The sequence below is a fragment of the Pseudophryne corroboree genome, chromosome 2 (genome assembly GCF_028390025.1).
Source record: "Pseudophryne corroboree isolate aPseCor3 chromosome 2, aPseCor3.hap2, whole genome shotgun sequence".
Classification (NCBI taxonomy): Eukaryota; Metazoa; Chordata; class Amphibia; order Anura; family Myobatrachidae; genus Pseudophryne; species Pseudophryne corroboree.
In genome coordinates this window covers 414,664,847-414,687,424 of record NC_086445.1, presented here as the reverse complement: position 1 = coordinate 414,687,424, position 22,578 = coordinate 414,664,847, and the positions used below count along the sequence as shown (strand labels likewise).

Here is a 22,578-nt window from a genome sequence, read left to right as displayed (position 1 = left end):
GCAACAAAATTAAGTTGCGTGGCTTCATGGGGAAGGGTAGTGACCACAAAACAATACCTATTCATATTACGCTGTACAGTAGTCTCCATTATTTAAATTACGCCACACAGTAGTGTCACTTACACACATTATACCAGGTAGAGCCTCTTTTACACATTACGTCAGGTAGAGCTCCCGTCACATATTACACCAAGCAGAGCCCCATTTTACACATTACTCCAGATAGAGCTCCTATCACACATTATGCCAGGAATAATTCCCTTTTACACATTACGGCAGGTAGAGCTTCCTTTTAAACAGTATGGCACTTAGAGTCCCCTTTTACACATTTCAGCAGGTAGAGTTCCCTTTTACACATAACAGCAGGTAGAGTCCCCTTTTACACACTGTGCTAGGTAAAGCCCCCTTTTACACACTGCACCAGGTAGCGCCCACTGTTAGTGCCCCCCTTTTACACACTGCACCAGGTAGAGTTCCTTTTACATACTGCACCAGGTAGAGTACCCTTTTACATACTGCACCAGGTAGAGCCCCCTTTTACATACTGCACTAGGTAGAGCCCCCATTCCCTTTATACATTGCACCAGGTAGACATACTGCACCAGATAGAGACCCCATTCCTTTTATACATTGCACCAGGCAGAGTCTACTGCTATGCACAAACACACACACTTACTGTACAGACATGCACAAAAGCACTCTTCTACCTCAGCCTGCCAGAAACTTAATTACCTGGCCTTTTTCTCCTGAAAGTGGCTGCTTGCTCCTCTGAAATGCCAGCTTCTCTATCTTATAGAGGCACGTCGTGATGTCAGGCGTGCTGCAAATAAACTTTATTGTGCTACTGCTGTGAGCAGTAGCCAGTGGCCAACAGGATCTGGTCCCTCCCTCACTTTCTGGGTCATGGGTGCTTGATGGCGTCAATAGCGGTGGCATCATCGGCTGGAGCACAGTCATGGTGCTTCTGCCAGTACTGTGCCCACAGTGTTTTTGCGCTGTGGGCAAGGCACCGCTAGCATACTGCTAGTTACAGCCCTGACCTGTTGTGCTGCATCATACCAGTGGTAGTGTCCTGTGTCATCGGTAATTCCAGTGACGATATATGCTGCTGCTATATGTCCACTGCTGCAGTATAATAATTATAACAACAACCTGTTGTGCAGCATCAGATCAGTGGTAGTGTCCTGTGTCATCAGTAATTCCTGTGCTGCATATTGTCTCATATAACTCCCAAAAAATAATGGAGAACAAAAATTTTGAGGATAAAATAGGGAAAGATCAAGAAGAACCACTTCCTCCTAGTGCTGAAGCTGCTGCCACTAGCCATGACATAGACGATGAAATGCCATCAACGTCGTCTGCCAAGGCCGATGCCCAATGTGATAGTAGAGGGCATGTAAAATCCAATGTTCAGTAAAAAGACCCCAAAAAAGAAATTTAAATGGTCCGAGGAGAAACGTAAACTTGCCAATATGCCATTTATGACAAGAGGGGCAAGGAACGGCTGAGGCCCTGGCCTATGTTTATGACTATTGGTTCAGCTTCACATAACGATGGAAGCTCTCATAACTGAGGCCTTGACACTTATGTTGGAGTTAGATGTGTGCCCGGTATCCGCCATTAGTGCAGTGGTATTTAGACAATTGATGGAGGTATTGTGTCCCCGGTACCAAATCTCATCTAGATTCCACTTTACTAGGCAGGCGAAAGCGAGATTTTGCCATTTAATTCCAATGATTTGGACAAATAATTACAGTGATTTTGCCAATTAATGTCAATGATTTATAATTATTAATTACAGTGATCTTGCCATTTAATTCCCGTGATTTGGACGTATAATTACAGTGATTTTGCCAATTAATGTCAGTGATTTACAATTATTAATTACAGTGATCTTGCCAATTCCAGTGATTTGGACGTATAATTCCAGTTAGAATTGTTTGTGTTGCTTGGCTTAGTCATACAGCTACCTCATTGCACCTCTTCAACATCTTTGCATGAGGTGCTGTTTGGGGCCTAGTTTTTGAAAAGTGCCATCCTGTGTGACACTGCTGTATGAGTCCAGGGGTACTGCTTTATTAGTCCTGGAGTACTGCTGTATAAGTCCACCAATTGCAAAAAAATTTAAAAGTGACTGGAGCGTGCTGGAAATGCTGTCAGTGGAACGAACAATTGCGGCCCCCTCTCGACATTCAGCCACTGCGTGACACTACTAGATGGACCAGGTGGTTGTGTTGCTTAGCTTGGTCATACAGCAACCTCGGTGCACCTTTTCTTCTTCTTTGCGTCATGTGCTGTTAGGGACCTTTTTTTGATATCTGCCCTCCTGTCTGCCACTGCAGTGCCACGCCTAGATGGGCGAATTGTGTGTGTCGCTTGACTTAGTCATACAACTACCTCATTGCAAATCTTTATCTTCTTTGCATGATATGCTGTTTGGAGTCTTTTTTTATATCTGCCCTCCTGTCTGCCACTGCAGTGGCACGCCTAGATGGGCAAATTGTTTGTGTCGCTTGGCTTAGTCATACAACTACCTCATTGCAAATCTTTATCTTCTTTGCATCATGTGCTGTTTGGGGCCTTTTTTTATATCTGCCCTCCTGTCTGACACTGCAGTGCCACTCCTAGATGGGCCAGGTGTTTGGGTTGTCCACCTGTGTCACTTAGCTTAGTTATCCAGCAACCTCGGTGCAACCTTTTGGCCTAAAAACAATATTGTGAGGTGTGAGGTGTTCAGAATTAGAGATGAGCGCCTGAAATTTTTCGGGTTTTGTGTTTTGGTTTTGGGTTCGGTTCCGCGGCCGTGTTTTGGGTTCGACCGCGTTTTGGCAAAACCTCGCCGAATTTTTTTTGTCGGATTCGGGTGTGTTTTGTATTCGGGTGTTTTTTTCAAAAAACACTAAAAAACAGCTTAAATCATAGAATTTGGGGGTCATTTTGATCCCAAAGTATTATTAACCTCAAAAACCATAATTTACACTCATTTTCAGTCTATTCTGAATACCTCACACCTCACAATATTATTTTTAGTCCTAAAATTTGCACCGAGGTCGCTGTGTGAGTAAGATAAGCGACCCTAGTGGCCGACACAAACACCGGGCCCATCTAGGAGTGGCACTGCAGTGTCACGCAGGATGTCCCTTCCAAAAAACCCTCCCCAAACAGCACATGACGCAAAGAAAAAAAGAGGCGCAATGAGATAGCTGTGTGAGTAAGATTAGCGACCCTAGTGGCCGACACAAACACCGGGCCCATCTAGGAGTGGCACTGCAGTGTCATGCAGGATGGCCCTTCCAAAAAACCCTCCCCAAACAGCACATGACGCAAAGAAAAAAATAGGCGCAATGAGGTAGCTGTGTGAGTAAGATAAGCGACCCTAGTGGCCGACACAAACACCGGGCCCATCTAGGAGTGGCACTGCAGTGTCACGCAGGATGTCCCCTCCAAAAAACCCTCCCCAAACAGCACATGACGCAAAGAAAAAAAGAGGCGCAATGAGGTAGCTGTGTGAGTAAGATTAGCGACCCTAGTGGCCGACACAAACACCGGGCCCATCTAGGAGTGGCACTGCAGTGTCACGCAGGATGTCCCTTCCAAAAAACCCTCCCCAAACAGCACATGACGCAAAGAAAAAAAGAGGCGCAATGAGGTAGCTGACTGTGTGAGTAAGATTAGCGACCCTAGTGGCCGACACAAACACCGGGCCCATTTAGGAGTGGCACTGCAGTGTCACGCAGGATGTCCCTTCCAAAAAACCCTCCCCAATCAGCACATGATGCAAAGAAAAAGAAAAGAAAAAAGAGGTGCAAGATGGAATTGTCCTTGGGCCCTCCCACCCACCCTTATGTTGTATAAACAAAACAGGACATGCACACTTTAACCAACCCATCATTTCAGTGACAGGGTCTGCCACACGACTGTGACTGATATGACGGGTTGGTTTGGACCCCCCCCAAAAAAGAAGCAATTAATCTCTCCTTGCACAAACTGGCTCTACAGAGGCAAGATGTCCACCTCATCATCACCCTCCGATATATCACCGTGTACATCCCCCTCCTCACAGATTATCAATTCGTCCCCACTGGAATCCACCATCTCAGCTCCCTGTGTACTTTGTGGAGGCAATTGCTGCTGGTCAATGTCTCCGCGGAGGAATTGATTATAATTCATTTTAATGAACATCATCTTCTCCACATTTTCTGGATGTAACCTCGTACGCCGATTGCTGACAAGGTGAGCGGCGGCACTAAACACTCTTTCGGAGTACACACTTGTGGGAGGGCAACTTAGGTAGAATAAAGCCAGTTTGTGCAAGGGCCTCCAAATTGCCTCTTTTTCCTGCCAGTATAAGTACGGACTGTGTGACGTGCCTACTTGGATGCGGTCACTCATATAATCCTCCACCATTCTATCAATGTTGAGAGAATCATATGCAGTGACAGTAGACGACATGTCCGTAATCGTTGTCAGGTCCTTCAGTCCGGACCAGATGTCAGCATCAGCAGTCGCTCCTGACTGCCCTGCATCACCGCCAGCGGGTGGGCTCGGAATTCTGAGCCTTTTCCTCGCACCCCCAGTTGCGGGAGAATGTGAAGGAGGAGATGTTGACAGGTCGCGTTCCGCTTGACTTGACAATTTTGTCACCAGCAGGTCTTTCAACCCCAGCAGACTTGTGTCTGCCGGAAAGAGAGATCCAAGGTAGGCTTTAAATCTAGGATCGAGCACGGTGGCCAAAATGTAGTGCTCTGATTTCAACAGATTGACCACCCGTGAATCCTTGTTAAGCGAATTAAGGGCTCCATCCGCAAGTCCCACATGCCTAGCGGAATCGCTCCGTGTTAGCTCCTCCTTCAATGTCTCCAGCTTCTTCTGCAAAAGCCTGATGAGGGGAATGACCTGACTCAGGCTGGCAGTGTCTGAACTGACTTCACGTGTGGCAAGTTCAAAGGGCATCAGAACCTTGCACAACGTTGAAATCATTCTCCACTGCGCTTGAGACAGGTGCATTCCACCTACTATATCGTGCTCAATTGTATAGGCTTGAATGGCCTTTTGCTGCTCCTCCAACCTCTGAAGCATATAGAGGGTTGAATTCCACCTCGTTACCACTTCTTGCTTCAGATGATGGCAGGGCAGGTTCAGTAGTTTTTGGTGGTGCTCCAGTCTTCTGTACGTGGTGCCTGTACGCCGAAAGTGTCCCGCAATTCTTCTGGCCACCGACAGCATCTCTTGCACGCCCCTGTCGTTTTTTAAAAAATTCTGCACCACCAAATTCAAGGTATGTGCAAAACATGGGACGTGCTGGAATTTGCCCATATTTAATGCACACACAATATTGCTGGCGTTGTCCGATGCCACAAATCCACAGGAGAGTCCTATTGGGGTAAGCCATTCCGCGATGATCTTCCTCAGTTGCCATAAGAGGTTTTCAGCTGTGTGCGTATTCTGGAAAGCGGTGATACAAAGCGTAGCCTGCCTAGGAAAGAGTTGGCGTTTGCGAGATGCTGCTACTGGTGCCGCCGCTGCTGTTCTTGTGACGGGAGTCCATACATCTACCCAGTGGGCTGTCACAGTCATATAGTCCTGACCCTGCCCTGCTCCACTTGTCCACATGTCCGTGGTTAAGTGGACATTGGGTACAGCTGCATTTTTTAGGACACTGGTGACTCTTTTTCTGAGGTCTGTGTACATTTTCGGTATCGCCTGCCTAGAGAAATGGAACCTAGATGGTATTTGGTACCGGGGACACAGTACCTCCAACAAGTCTCTAGTTGGCTCTGCAGTAATGATGGATACCGGAACCACGTTTCTCACCACCCAGGATGCCAAGGCCTCAGTTATCCGCTTTGCAGTAGGATGACTGCTGTGATATTTCATCTTCCTCGCAAAGGACTGTTGGACAGTCAATTGCTTGGTGGAAGTAGTAAAAGTGGTCTTACGACTTCCCCTCTGGGATGACCATCGACTCCCAGCAGCAACAACAGCAGCGCCAGCAGCAGTAGGCGTTACACGCAAGGATGCATCGGAGGAATCCCAGGCAGGAGAGGAATCGTCAGAATTGCCAGTGACATGGCCTGCAGGACTATTGGCATTCCTGGGGAAGGAGGAAATTGACACTGAGGGAGTTGGTGGGGTGGTTTGCGTGAGCTTGGTTACAAGAGGAAGGGATTTACTGGTCAGTGGACTGCTTCCGCTGTCACCCAAAGTTTTTGAACTTGTCACTGACTTATTATGAATGCGCTGCAGGTGACGTATAAGGGAGGATGTTCCGAGGTGGTTAACGTCCTTACCCCTACTTATTACAGCTTGACAAAGGGAACACACGGCTTGACACCTGTTGTCCGCATTTCTGGTGAAATACCTCCACACCAAAGAGCTGATTTTTTTGGTATTTTCACCTGGCATGTCAACGGCCATATTCCTCCCACGGACAACAGGTGTCTCCCCGGGTGCCTGACTTAAACAAACCACCTCACCATCAGAATCCTCCTGGTCAATTTCCTCCCCAGCGCCAGCAACACCCATATCCTCCTCATCCTGGTGTACTTCAACACTGACATCTTCAATCTGACTATCAGGAACTGGACTGCGGGTGCTCCTTCCAGCACTTGCAGGGGGCGTGCAAATGGTGGAAGGCGCATGCTCTTCACGTCCAGTGTTGGGAAGGTCAGGCATCGCAACGGACACAATTGGACTCTCCTTGTGGATTTGGGATTTCGAAGAATGCACAGTTCTTTGCTGTGCTGCTTTTGCCAGCTTGAGTCTTTTCATTTTTCTAGCGAGAGGCTGAGTGCTTCCATCCTCATGTGAAGCTGAACCACTAGCCATGAACATAGGCCAGGGCCTCAGCCGTTCCTTACCACTCCGTGTCGTAAATGGCATATTGGCAAGTTTACGCTTCTCCTCCGACAATTTTATTTTAGGTTTTGGAGTCCTTTTTTTCTGATATTTGGTGTTTTGGATTTGACATGCTCTGTACTATGACATTGGGCATCGGCCTTGGCAGACGACGTTGCTGGCATTTCATCGTCTCGGCCATGACTAGTGGCAGCAGCTTCAGCACGAGGTGGAAGTGGATCTTGATCTTTCCCTAATTTTGGAACCTCAACATTTTTGTTCTCCATATTTTAATAGGCACAACTAAAAGGCACCTCAGGTAAACAATGGAGATGGATACTAGTATACAATTATGGACTGCCTGCCGAGTGCAGACACAGAGGTAGCCACAGCCGTGAACTACCGTACTGTACTGTGTCTGCTGCTAATATAGACTGGTTGATAAAGAGATGTCTATGTAACTATGTATATATAAAGAAGAAAGAAAAAAAAAACACGGTTAGGTGGTATACAATTATGGACGGACTGCCTGCCGAGTGCAGACACAGAGGTAGCCACAGCCGTGAACTACCGTACTGTACTGTGTCTGCTGCTAATATAGACTGGCTGATAAAGAGATGTCTATGTAACTATGTATGTATAAAGAAGAAAGAAAAAAAAACCACGGTTAGGTGGTATACAATTATGGACGGACTGCCTGCCGAGTGCAGACACAGAGGTAGCCACAGCCGTGAACTACCGTACTGTACTGTGTCTGCTGCTAATATAGACTGGTTGATAAAGAGATGTCTATGTAACTATGTATGTATAAAGAAGAAAGAAAAAAAAACCACGGTTAGGTGGTATACAATTATGGACGGACTGCCTGCCGAGTGCAGACACAGAGGTAGCCACAGCCGTGAACTACCGTACTGTACTGTGTCTGCTGCTAATATAGACTGGTTGATAAAGAGATGTCTATGTAACTATGTATGTATAAAGAAGAAAGAAAAAAAAACCACGGTTAGGTGGTATACAATTATGGACGGACTGCCTGCCGAGTGCAGACACAGAGGTAGCCACAGCCGTGAACTACCGTACTGTACTGTGTCTGCTGCTAATATAGACTGGTTGATAAAGAGATGTCTATGTAACTATGTATGTATAAAGAAGAAAGAAAAAAAAAACACGGTTAGGTGGTATACAATTATGGACGGACTGCCTGCCGAGTGCAGACACAGAGGTAGCCACAGCCGTGAACTACCGTACTGTACTGTGTCTGCTGCTAATATAGACTGGTTGATAAAGAGATGTCTATGTAACTATGTATGTATAAAGAAGAAAGAAAAAAAAACCACGGTTAGGTGGTATACAATTATGGACGGACTGCCTGCCGAGTGCAGACACAGAGGTAGCCACAGCCGTGAACTACCGTACTGTGTCTGCTGCGACTGGATGATAAATTATATAAAAAATATATATATATCACTACTGCAGCCGGACAGGTATATATTATATATTATATAATGACGGACCTGCTGGACACTGTCTGTCAGCAGAATGAGTTTTATTTTTATAGAATAAAAAAAAAAACAACACACAAGTGAAGTCACACGACGAGTGTTTAACTTTTTCAGGCAATCACAATATAAGTATACTACTAACTATACTGGTGGTCAGTGTGGTCAGGTCACTGGTCAGTCACACTGGCAGTGGCACTCCTGCAGCAAAAGTGTGCACTGTTTAATTTTAATATAATATTATGTACTCCTGGCTCCTGCTATAACCTATAACTGGCACTGCAGTGCTCCCCAGTCTCCCCCACAATTATAAGCTGTGTGAGCTGAGCAGTCAGACAGATATATAATATATATAGATGATGCAGCACACTGGGCTGAGCCTGAGCAGTGCACACAGATATGGTATGTGACTGAGTCACTGTGTGTATCGCTTTTTTCAGGCAGAGAACGGATATATTAAATAAACTGCACTGTCTGGTGGTCACTCACTATATAATATTATGTACTCCTGGCTCCTGCTATAACCTATAACTGGCACTGCAGTGCTCCCCAGTCTCCCCCACAATTATAAGCTGTGTGAGCTGAGCAGTCAGACAGATATATAATATATATAGATGATGCAGCACACTGGGCTGAGCCTGAGCAGTGCACACAGATATGGTATGTGACTGAGTCACTGTGTGTATCGCTTTTTTCAGGCAGAGAACGGATATATTAAATAAACTGCACTGTCTGGTGGTCACTCACTAGTAAACTCTCTGCACTCTCTACACTTCTACAGTACTCCTCCTAGTCCTAAGCTCCAGTAAATCTCTCTCTCTTATAATCTAAATGGAGAGGACGCCAGCCACGTCCTCTCCCTATCAATCTCAATGCACGTGTGAAAATGGGGGCGACGCGCGGCTCCTTATATAGAATCCGAGTCTCGCGATAGAATCCGAGCCTCGCGAGAATCCGACAGCGTCATGATGACGTTCGGGCGCGCTCGGGTTAACCGAGCAAGGCGGGAAGATCCGAGTCGCTCGGATCCGTGTAAAAAAAGCTGAAGTTCGGGCGGGTTCGGATTCCGAGGAACCGAACCCGCTCATCTCTATTCAGAATAGCCTGGAAATGAGTGGAAATGATTGTTATTGAGGTTAATAATACCGTAGGAGCAAAATTACCCCCAAATTCTGTGATTTTAGCTGTTTTTATGTTTTTTTTCAAAAATCATCCAGATCCAAAACCAAAACCAAAACACGAAAAGGTGGTTTTGGCAAAACCAAGCCAAAACTAGACACGGAAGTGGAATTAGAACCAAAAACAAAAACAAAAAACACAAAAAGTGCCCGCCGCACATCTCTAATACTTATATAGTTGTGATCTAGCACATTTATAAATATTATGCATGTGAGTGAACAGACAGCAGAAGATTCAGTTTAAAACATAACAGATGTACTGTATGTGTGACCTCATATATCCTTGTTGCAGGTGCCCCAAACAGCCCCTCTTGGCACACACGGTTCTGTGAGACTCTGCTAGCATTGGCCATCTGTTTTGTCAGAAATGCTTCTTAGTCGTAGGAGATTATGCTGATAAATTTGAAATGCAAACTTGTTTATCTGACTGCGACTGAGTCTCTGAATCTGTATATGAACTCATTGGCATTTCTATAATGGGTGCAATGGGTGCGGTGCACACGGGCCCCTGGGTCCAGGTGGGCCCACACCGCACCCATTGCACCAATTTAAATACTTACCTTTCCGGAGTCCAGTGCCGGGAGCTGAAATCATAGCCAAAATGGCCGATGCGCATGTGTGGTAGCCAAATTGGTCTGAGGATCATGGCGGGCGCCATGTTTTAGGAGACCTGCGCATAGCGCAGTAGACTCCTGCATCATGCTGGAGTCTACAGTGCCGTGCAGAGGAGGGGGCCCACCCGGAGGTGCACACGGGCCCCCCATCTGTAGAAACTCCCCTGTATGAACTGCTACAATGTAGCAGCCGCAGATTTTTTCCAATATATGTTCTGTTCTGCTCCGTATATAGCCTCAGTCACACATAATATTCAGTGCCTTATATCAAATTAAAAAGCACAGCCTCCTCGTGTGTCCTAGACACATTATGTTGTGTCTAAGACATATTTTTGGCAAAAGAAAGATTTCCATCACTAGCAGAGTTGCATGGGACCTGGCAGCTCACTTGCACCAGGCACCTCATGCTGTGTGGCATATTGAGGCTAGTTGTATGAAGACAAAGCTGTACATTAAGGTTGTACAAGGTAGATCTGGCCCATAAGAGCTTACACTGTAAAAGAGGGCATAAGACAGTACAGTAGGTGTAAATGGGACATGAGTAGACATGGGTGGAAGAAACAGAGGGAGTGAACATGAATGTCCAGGTGGGGGAAATGTAAGTAAGCCTAAGATATGACTTTTGTTATTTCATATTTCCATTTTAAATGATTGAAAGGAATGTTATTTAAAGCAGTTGCTCTAGTTCTTTCCGCTTGTTGGCTCTTCATTATAAAGTGCTATGTATCATGACTTGCTTTATAAATGCATTCCACAAGTCATGCTATCTGATTGACATTATACTCACTGCAAGCTGTAAATCTGTGGCTAACAGCTAAGGAATCCATTTGACCTTTTAAATAACAGCATATTATAAGTATCACACAAATCTATGATGTCATTGACTTAAGACAAATATTTCTAATGAGATTTCTCTTAGATGCGACTTACTGTACTTGATTGTGATTTGACTAGATGTAAACAATTGTTCAACTGAGTTTAGAGGGCAATACTTTCTATGTATATAATACATCCACAGTGTAGTTACCTGCTTCTTATACCCCTTTCAGATTAAAAAGCTGGGTAACAACCAGGATTTTGTACACAGGTCCAACCCAGATTCAAGCCAGCTGAGACCCCTTTCAGACTGGCGGCTGGATCCGGGTTATACCTGGGTCAGCAATGTCACTGCACCCTGATCAACCCGGGTTATCTATTTACGCTGAGCCTTACCCGGATCCTTCCCAGGAAAAAGCACTGATCGGTGGCAGGATAGGATTCCTGGGTCACTGGACCCAAGTTGAGTCGATTCCACTGACAAAAATCCTGGGTTGATTTGCGTTCTTGTGCAATAACCCAGGATTTTCATGTCAGTGGAAAAGGGGTATCACTTGTACAGTTGCTTTTTTTTCTAAAATTCAGCATGAACAACAGGTTATTTAGTGTTCATTTGCGCAGAGTTTATATTTTACTTTTATTTTTGAAAGGAAATGGTGACTAGGCATGTGCTGCTAAACTATGCTGTAGAATCACAGCCACTGTAGCAGTGCAAGTGTAGTGGAAATCTTAATATATGCACAATTCATTATGATAATGGCTATTATGCTTTGTTCACATAGCATCTACACCATGCATATAATTACATTTGCAGAACCATGCATACATAAGCTAATTTTGTATCTACTAAGAGAATCAATTAGTCAGTTTTATTATTCCTGTTGTTATTCTTTCAATTCTTTCTAAACTGTGGAGGTCAGTAAGCTAAAATGTTAATAATTAATTTATTACACCATACAATAGCTTAAATGCTACATGTGCTGTGCTGAATATATATACTGTATGTATATATATGTGTGTGTGTGTGTGTGTGTGTGTGTGTGTGTGTGTGTGTGTGTGCTTAACCATCTATGACATGCACATTGAAAATTGCTCACAATACTTGTGTATGTTTGAAACGCAATATACCGTAACTAGGTGTAGAGAATGTGGTTATTTTTGGCAGGACAGTAAAATACAGATGTAGACACGCTCTTGGTTGCTGCGATGCATGCACACGGACATACGAATCATGACATAGTGCGAATGCACCAGGCTGCTACTGGTTGCAGCAAGCGTTCACTCAATAGGCTTCTATGGCGTGCACATGCGTACGTATGCATAGTCGCGGAGCACACTTGCCAAGCCTTTGGCATCACGGCAACGATGAGCGTGGCTACATCTGTACAAACATAGAATTTGATGGCAGATAGAACCACTTTGGCCCATTTACTGTAGTCTGCCCTTTTATGCTTTAGGTAACCTTAACCCTATAAAACCTTTTTAGTTCTTTTTAAGGAGATTTATATGCCAGTGATGAGGCTATTGATTCTTTTCTGATCAGGACACTATTTTTATGGAGTGTGTACAGAAGTAGCAGTGAAAGTGTTTGCAGGGACAGCTGATCTTTGGATGAATGTTAGAACCAAAATAACTTTGTTATCGAGGTGCTAGTCACAAATCTATATATGTTTCTTATAACAATGTAACTTTATCAATTGATATTCCGCTGCAGGTTTCAGTTATGCCTGTAGATGCATGATAAACACAGGTTTTGTCTGCACAAAACTTTTGTTGAATTTTAATAATACAAATTTCCATTAGCTTTGATTGTGAATTTATTCAAACAGCGTTCCAATTGGTCCATTAGCGCAGGGTATCCTATTGGTATTTTTGGCTGAATGTTGAATTTTCTCCGGTGCTCACAGGAAATAGAAAACATAACTATCGGAGAACACCCGGCCCCTGCTAATTAACATAATGAACAGGCCAATATAAATATATGTATTTATTACATTTTATGATTTGTTTGCTGAAGTTATCATTCAAGTGTGCTGAATTGCTTTGATGCAGTAGTTTCAGATGCCCAAAATCGTGGCAAGCTAAATAAAAATCATCATAAACTTTGACATTGTGTTTGATGCTATATGTGCTTGAAATCCTCAAAACACATTGGGATAGAATTATAATCCTGTGGTCTGTTAGAGCTGCCAGGGCCGGACTGCCCATCTGGCGCTTCTGGCAAACGCCAGAAGGGCTGACAGGCTGGTGGGCCAGTCTTGTCATTTAGAGAGCTGGGAAGGCTGCAGCCTCTGTCTCTCTGTTGTGGTGCTCCCCCCACCCCCCTGTCTGTCTCCATGGAAATGGAGGCGTGCCCCAAGTCCACGCCCCCTGACTTGCAGCCCATGCCCACCCATTTCCATGGAAATGGGGGCATCCCGTTTGTCCATGCCCCTTGACTCGCGGTGCGACCCCGTTGCTAGTGTCCGCGCCCACCTCTGTCAAGTGATTTCGGCCCCAGTCCAACCCTAAGAGCTGCTGATCTTCAGCAGCTCTGAACAATAGCATTAAAATATCAATAGGCACACCCCCGTTGCTAGTGTCCGTGCGCACCCTTGTCACGATATCAGCCCCAGCCCATCCCTGAGAACTGTTGATCTTCAGCAGCTTTGACCAATAGCATTAAAATGGCAATAGGAATTAATGCTAAACAAGCCTGATGTAGTGTTAATTCTTATCACTGTTTTAAAACTACAGTATCAGTCAAAGCTGCCGATGAGCAGCAGTTTTGACAAACTGCTGCATATTTACTCTGACACAATGATACTGACTCTAATATAAGAGCAAAACACAAAAATAAAAGGAAAAAATTTGCGTCTGGAGAAACCATGCTGCAATTACACTTTGGGGGTAATTCTGAGTTGATCGCAGCAGGAACTTTGTTAGCAGTTGGGCAAAACCATGGGGGTAATTCCAAGTTGATCGCAGCAGGATTTTTGATAGCAACTGGGCAAAATCATGTGCACTGCAGGGGAGGCAGATATAACATGTGCAAAAAGAGTTAGATTTGGGTGGGTTATATTGTTTCTGTGCAGGGTGAATACTGGCTGCTTTATTTTTACACTGCAATTTAGATTTCAGTTTGAACACACCACACCCAACTGTATCTCTCTCTACACATGTTATATCTGCCTCCCCTGCAGTGCACATGGTTTTGCCCAGTTGCTATCAAAAATCCTGCTGCGATCAACTTGGAATTACCCCCCATGTGCACTGCAGGGGGGGCAGATATAACATGTGCAGAGAGAGTTGGATTTGGGTGTGATGAGTTCAATCTGCAATCTGAATTGCAGTGTAAAAATAAAACAGCCAGTATTTACCCTGCACAGAAACAAAATTACCCAACCAAATCTAACTCTCTCTGCAAATGTTATATCTGCCCCCCCCCCCCCCTGCAGTGCACATGGTTTTGCCCAACTGCTAAAAAATGTCCTGCTGCGATCAACTTGGAATTCCCCCCTTTGTTTTTACATGCAGCCTACAATTACTTTCTTTATTTTGACATGGCAGGGAGGGGGGGGATTCAATTGTTTGAAAAGTCAGTTGGGTATCTGTTTTTTTCCTGTCTATTAGATAGGAAAAAACAGACTCCGAACTGACTTTTCAAACAATTGAATACCCCCTATATGTTCAACTAGCACACAAGCCTCCAACTCTAAGGGTCAAATTCAATTAGCTGTGAGTACCCTTCCATGACATCCTGTATTCATTTTCCATGCATGTCACTTGGTATTTTTGTACAATGCTGCTAGCATTCATGAGCAAATTATTGGAGGCAGTTAAAAGGTGTAAAATGTTTGAGGTTTACAAATTGTAATGATGGAAAAAAACACTTATCCAATCTCCATTTTCAATGCAGTACCTCTACATACTGTACATCTCCCACATCATGTCTTTATTGGCTATATTTTCTGATTGAACCAGATGTACTGTACTAATTCTGACATTTTACATTAAAATTTAAATTTTTTCCTACTTTTCACTTATTCTGGAGGTGCAAAATAAAAAGCTGTGATTTGTACCAGTGAAACCCACGGCCATGGGTGTTACCTGGATTGTAATGCTGCACAGCCTACTGTAATTTGCAGCTCATTAAACCTGCCCATTTTAAATCTGTATTGGCTTGCTCCCAAATGTGAGTCAGCCACAATTGTTCCTTCACATTTCACTGCAGCTGCAATGTTTTGGGATTTTTAAACAATAACATTTCTACACTAAACAAATATATTTTTTTAGGAAAAAATTACAGTACTCACTCAGCTTCCTAGCCAACTTTATTATTTATTAAATATTGTGTCTACAATGCTGTCATTGTAAATATAGTTTATATGGTGCGATCATTTATAATGTGGACAAGTTAAGATTTTTCAGTACACACAAAATAAATGTGTTATCTTTCTAAGATGACTTGTTGGCTTTGTACATAAATGTCACACATGTGCAAAGTGCCAGACTAAGGTGGGCACGTGCCCTAACCCACTGGGTGAAAAGTATGGAGGGAACTCTCTCACCTGCTGCACACATGAGACTGGGGACAGCCTAGTAGGTAGAAAATGCTTTTCACGCTCCCAGCATGATGAGAAATTGGGTTGTGACACAAGGTCATGTCTTTTCTTGTGTATGCAAAGGCACACTTATGAGGATCTGATCCCTGCTTTCCAACTGTTGCTCCTAAGGTCCTACCAGACTTAAGTGCCTTGGGCCCTCAAAAGCCTTAATCCAGCTCTGGATGTTCCAGATGATTGCTAGTCATAGTGTGTGGAGTAACTGGCAAATGTGGAGTACCAAACACATGGCAATATGTAGTATCAGTGTATAGACATCAATCAATGTTAATACTCCATTACTAGCGTGGAATAAGAGTACTCCATACAATTGTAGAGTAGTTGATGAATGTTGACATCCAGTACTAGTGGAGTAATGTATGAATCTCCACCCTTCATACCGGTGTAAACAAGAAATTTGACATCCCTCTTGTGGAATAATAGCTCAATGACAACACTCAGAACAAGGGTAAAGTACTAGATGGATGGTAGCAAGCAGTACTAATGTGGAGTGAAGAATGGTAGCATAGGTATAAGTGTGGATGGGCAGATGGTTGCAATGTGACTGACAGAAAATATGAATCCAAGGAGTAGCTGAAATACACTAAATTTAGTTTATGTCTTTGTTAAACCTTTCCTAAGGTAAACAGCAAATCAAGTCCCGAATGAAGCCAGATGCTCAGTTACATATAGTCAGCTTGCATACATTATTTGTATTTGTGCTAGGTTGCAGCTTCTAATAAACAATGTAGAAATGTTCATAAAACTGGCTTCTAAAAGGGAAATTGCATTTAAATGTTAATTAGTTTTGGGTGTAGTCCTGAATTAAAATATACTTTTTGTAACTTAGTTTCATACCTCCCAACATTCTTTCCCAAGAAAGAGGGACTCCTTCGCGTGCCTAAGGCATGTGCCACTGCAAAGTGGGCATGACATCAGGAAAAGGGGGCTTGGCTTCAATGGTATTATGTAATTGTGAGCCACATCCCTGCAGCCTACTGGTAATGCCCCCTGTTACTCTCTCCCAGTGAATAGCGGCTAAGCAAAGCAGGCAGTGAGAGATGGTCTCCCAACTGTCCCTCCACCGATCTACTGGTGGGACAGTGGTACAGTTCCAGAAAAATGGGACTGTCCTGCCAAAATCGGGACAGTTGGGAGGTATGGAGTTTGGTGTATTTGGTAGGTTCCCTGATGCAAATAAAGTGATTGAGAATCTTGCAGAGACAAACCCAAATCAAGAACTGCTGAAGCTTTAGAGAGGTTGACTTTCTAAATCTGGTAATTGCCTCTAAATACCAGATACACCAAATACATCAACTTATTTTATTTCAGAATACTTTATTGTGTTAAAAAATGATTACTTCTTGGAAGCTAAGAGACTGAGCTGTGCATTCCATTAAATAATATTATTTGATAACTATTATATTCTATTGGGGTGCACTGCTGGGTGATTTTTATATAATTTAATTACCTTTGACTATCGACTATTGTTCATTAAAGGATAAAACCACCCAAGTCCAGAGATACTCTGATAAATTTGGGTTGAACTGTGGACCCCGGGAAAGAGAAAATTGTATTTTATAAACTGATTATTACACTTGTTCTCATCTTCAGGAAATTTGATAGATCTCTGGAAAAGTGGATGAAACTGCAGGATGACATGGGCAACCTCAATCAATGGCTAAGTGAAGCAGAGGCAATTCTATCAGAATGTCAAGGGGATATAAGGGATCCAGAACTGTCCAAACAGCAACAGAAGAGGTTGAAGGTAGGACTGACAGACAGTTGGTAATGTTTTTCCAGATTTAAAGTTGTAATTGAGATTACTGCTCAGTTGCATACTTTAGGAAGTAGGCAAAATGATGATATCTCCAATGTTTTATATTTGAAGTATAGTGCACTTGTTTTTCATAAGGTTTTCTTTAATTAGTTGTTTTGCGCATGTGATGTGACATCATAATGATTTCAGAGGATTTTCTTGTATCTGATTAAGTAGATATGATAATAATTGCAGTAGCTACTGTAATGAGTGGTCAGAATATTGTTGTCTGGAAGCCTGTGAACAATACACATAAAGGTTTCTGTATATAATTAAATATAACATTTTGTTCAAGAACTTTCAGGGCCATATTGTGAGAAATGGGACTCAAAGCACAGATGGTTAGATTTCAGATGGTTTCCGTGTTTGACACTGGGCCGGAACAATTATGTGCATAAACTTTCAAATAAAGGAGTGTTTGACCCAAGAATTTTAGGAGCAAAATATCCATACTCTGTGCCTCACAGACTGGGACATCCTGCATGTCACTAATCCCCTCCTCACATAATAACACAGCACAATGGCCCTCATTCCAAGTTGTTCGCTCGCTAGCTGCTTTTAGCAGCATTGCACACGCTAAGCCGCCGCCCTCTGGGAGTGTATCTTAGCATAGCAGAATTGTGAACGAAAGATTAGCAGAATTGCGAATAGAAAATTCTTAGCAGTTTCTGAGTAGCTCGAGACTTACTCAGCCATTGCGATCAGTTCAGTTAGTTTCGTTCCTGGTTTGACATCACAAACACACCTAGCGTTCGCCCAGACACTCCCCCGTTTTTCCCAGAAACGCCAGCGTTTTTTCGCACACTCCCAGAAAACGGCCAGTTTCCGCCCAGAAACACCCACTTCCTATCAATCACAGTACGATCACCAGAACGATGAAAAATCCTCGTTATGCCATGAGTAAAATATCTAACTTTTGTGTAAAATAACTAAGCGCATGCGCTCTGCGAACCTTGTGCATGCGCAGTAAACGACTAATCGCAATATAGCGAAAATCGGCAATGAGCTAACAACTCGGAATGACCCCCAATATCACAGGACCTCGCTTAATTCTCACACCAGGGGAGGGTTCACAGTCATCCCACATGTTCAGTACACATATTTGGCACTACTGTAACATCCCACACTTCAAAACTGTGGACACATGAATGGGCAAAAGGTGAAGATTCATAACAATAAATGTGGTCTGAATTTAGGCAAATACACCTTAAATAATGACAATTGGAGCATGCACGCCTAGTAACAGTACTTATGCACTAGCACAGTAAATATCTCCCATTATAATTGTGCTTTTCCCATCCATGTGATCACTTGAGCAATTTTATAATTTACTGGTGCCATTTTGAAGTATGACATAATCAGTTTTCATGTCATAGTTACGTAGATTAAGCAAAATAGCAAATATAGGGCAATTCCAATTCAATTAAGAACATTTGTGGTAACTTCCTGATCTATCAATTTATATATACAGGTTATCACTTATAGATTCTATTTGCAGAAAGGCTGTATCTCCATTATATTGGCCTTATTATTATTATTATTATTATTATTATTATTATTATTATTATTATTATATCATATTTTATGACAAGTGTCACTATGGCATTGAGTATATTAAACTGATTATAAATCATGTGGTATATTCAATTGATGTTGGATCCATTCCGACATGCATTTGTCTGAATGGATCCGACAAGGGCTATTCAATGCCCATCTCAATTCGACTTTAAAAAAGTTGAATTGAGATGAGGGACTGGAGAGGAAGGAGAGTTGCAGGCAGATGGGGGACAGCAGCATTGCAGGAGGCTGTGGCACAGCCGTCAGACCTCATGGCAGCGTCCACCCGGCTCCAGCAAGCGGGACCTCACTTGCTGCAGCCGGGTGGATGCTGCCATGAGCGGCGGCTGTGCCACATCCTCCTGCTGTGCTGTGCTGTAGCGCTGCTGTCCCCTGTCTGCCCGTGGCTCTCCCCCGTCTGTCCATGGCTCTCCCCTCTCTCCTCCTCTCAGGTCCCTCATCTCAGTTCGACTTTTTTTAAGTCGAACTGAGATGGTCAGAAACGGGGCCAAAACCTGTCGAATTTGGCCCCGTTTCCATCAGAAGCACATGAATCGGCAGCTATACCGCCAATTCACGTACTATTTGACAAATCGAATTCACCGACTTGTCGAATAAAAATGCTGGGGACTGAATAGGTTGGAACCCCTTTCAAAAAAAGTCGAAAACTGACGTCTTTTCGACAAGACGGCAGTTTCAACCTTAATTGAATATACCTCCATGTATTCTGTAATGAAAAATATTCAATGACTGATAGTAACCAGTCAGTTAGCCAATCTAGTGCACAGTAGACAATGAAAGCATGTGTTGTATAATGGGTACAGTACTTATGCTTTCGTACTTTTGCGAGTGCATTGAGTTTCCATCATCTGTGAAGTGGCAGGACAGATAAGCACAGCAAGCTGTAATTACTGTAACAGAGAGAACGTTTTATTTAAATGTTTTGTCTTTGTAAAATACAGCACTTCAGATTTCAGGAAGCCATCTTTTTTCATGTTTTTTTATGTTGGCTGTTTTTCAGTTGTTTTGAACACAACTTCTACTTTCTGCAAAGCTGGTATGAGAAAATGAGCAGATAACAAATCTCCATTAGGTTAAACATTAGAGAGAGCCCAACATTACAGACGTTTATTAGTCGAACAGATTGTTGTTATTTGATCTTCTAGTATGGCGGACCATATTTAAAATTAAAGGATTTCTCTGAAAATGCTTTCACAAGTTTGCACATGACCTTGTGATCCAAGCAAGAAAAAATTAATTTCCAGACAGCTCTATGAAGTTCACATAAGCATAATCCTCTTCTGTTGAATGTGTTATTTTAATAAGTCAGCTTGTTTGTTTAACTATATTTAAAAAGTTTGAGTACAAACCTTCAGCAGTTTGATAATAGATACCAGGATAATTTATGCAGTATAAGCATCAGGATAGTTTTGCAGTAAGATATGAAAATTATGAGACTGTCATTAGAATTATTATCATTTTGATAATTGATATTCAGTCTCTATCGCATATGTCTCCTGAAAGGCTTAGCAGTCACAAATACAGTGGCTTTGTCAATTACCATCAGAATTTCAGAATAATTTGAATAGCCTATATTGGATATTTCTGCTCAATAAAACAAATATTGGTGGAAGATAAGTCACTGATATTTAAAGCAAACACTTTATTGGTGTATGCTACTGTAGCTTTACCATCACACTAAGGGGGAGATGTACTAAGCAGTGAAAAGACTGGAGAAGTGAGCCAGTGGAGAAGTTGCCCAATGGCAGCCAATCAGCATTGAAGTAACATTTATAATATGCATACTATAAAATTATACAGAGTTGCTGATTGGTTGCCATGGGCAACTTCTCCACTGGCTCATTTCTCCACTCTTATCACTGCTTAGTACATCTCCCCATAACTCTCCCATCCCCTCCTCACCTCTCCTACTTTTAACTTACTATATTCTAGCTCCCAAACTGTTTTGGTAAGTTTGGATATTGTCGCTCTTCAATGTCTTCAATATATAAAATAATTATTAAAAAGAAAAGTTCCATCTGGGTGCATCACTGTACCAGTTAGGAGACAAATAGTTATGTTTTAAGACAGTCAGAATCTTTAGCATTGTGTCAGCGGAGCACTTTGAATGCTGTCAGCTAAAAGAGCACTGGTGCACATAGTGCTCAATCACTTCCATGCTGACAGACTGAAGTAAAGGGGGGAAACACCTCCCTGTCACATTACAGCGATTAAACTCTGAAGCTGCTGCATGCTATGTTTTCTGAGCACAATCGCTCCTATGTAACAGGGGATAGCATCCCCCCTTCTCTTCCATGTATCAGCAAGGAAGCAACTGAGAACTATGATTCACCATTATAGATTATACACATTTAGAGTGTTGGAACTGTTTGCCATTAACAATTGCTGAACATTTTCTTACATATAAATTCATAATTTAATGCTTAATGTGACAGTCTCATATGACTGCTATAGTCGTATAGTATAGCAAAGTATAATCAGAGTCTTATACAGAGAGTTGTTGAGTGGTTATGTTTTCATATAAGCTAACTATATGGTTGCCGCAACATTCAACAGCCATTCAGAATAATTCTAGCTTATACTGCATGAAAGAAATTTGCTAAATTTGCATATTGGTAAATTGGTGCCACATGACATTTAATATACTTGGTATCCCAAGTTAAAATAATTTATTTGCAAGAACAGTGAACCTGCAGCTCCAACTATTTGCCCTTTTTTGTGTGTGTTTGTTTTTGTATTGCATTTTTATATATTCTACAGTATGTATTAACAATAGCTACATGTTCCCAAAAGAGGATTTATCATCCTTTCTGTATAAAAATAAATCTTTCTTATATTACCTTTCAGTATCCCCTACTCCAAGTGTGTCCCCTTTTTCTACAAATCATAAAGTGATTTCATACACATCTTAGTATTTTACCGGCTCTACTACAGTGCTTGCTTGCCTTCATGTCATTTAGAAGTAGAACTCCAAAGTTCTTCTGCTATTTAGTTGTAGACATCATCTCACCATTCTAAAAACTTTTCTCATCCAATCCACTATTTCCCCCTAAATCTCCCACCCACCCCCTCTTTTTCTCTCATGTTTTCTAATGTGTACTTTCCATTTCCCTCGCCTCCTGCCGATGTCTCGTTCATTTGTTTCTCTTTGTTAATGGATATCTTCAAAATTGCACTCACATCATGATTGTATTGGAGGATGCTCATATTAATTATGCACATTTGTGACTGCAAAAAAAATTGAGTAAACAAAACAACTTATAGCAAAATCCGAATTGACAAACAATTTCTGATATGACAGTAAGAGCAAATGGAGTGACTAGTGAGTCCCTGTCCACCACAAAACTGATACAGGTGTAAAAGGATGCAGGGTTCTGAAAGTCCTGAGATTTTGGTGAGTTAGCAAATAAATACAATGCAGCAATGGGGCTTTGCCTTGCTAAACATTGTTACTGAAAAATTGTCTGCTAACTAACCGAAATCTCAGATCTTTCGGATTCCCGCACCCTATTACATTTGGCTTCAAGTGTTTTACAGTTTTACCTTTGAATTAAATGTAAGATTTCATGTTTTAGCCCATTCCTCTATTTTCTGTATATTTCAAATGCCTCTTCTGTTGTGTCAACCTTGTTTCAAATCTTTGTATAAACTGCA

General features: G+C 42.5%; 1 protein-coding gene across 12 annotated transcripts in view; it reads left to right on the top strand.

The window, feature by feature from the left end:
• Positions 1-22,578, top strand: part of DMD (dystrophin) — a 3,641,189-nt gene that overhangs the window by 1,761,054 nt on the left and 1,857,557 nt on the right. For all 12 annotated transcript variants that reach the window (XR_010221499.1, XM_063953479.1, XM_063953476.1 and 9 more), the window contains one exon: positions 17,142-17,295. Coding sequence is in view for 11 of the 12 variants with exons in the window: in XM_063953479.1 (XP_063809549.1) it covers positions 17,142-17,295 (154 nt within the window). In the remaining variant the exon portion in view is untranslated. The remainder of the gene's footprint in view (positions 1-17,141; positions 17,296-22,578) is intronic.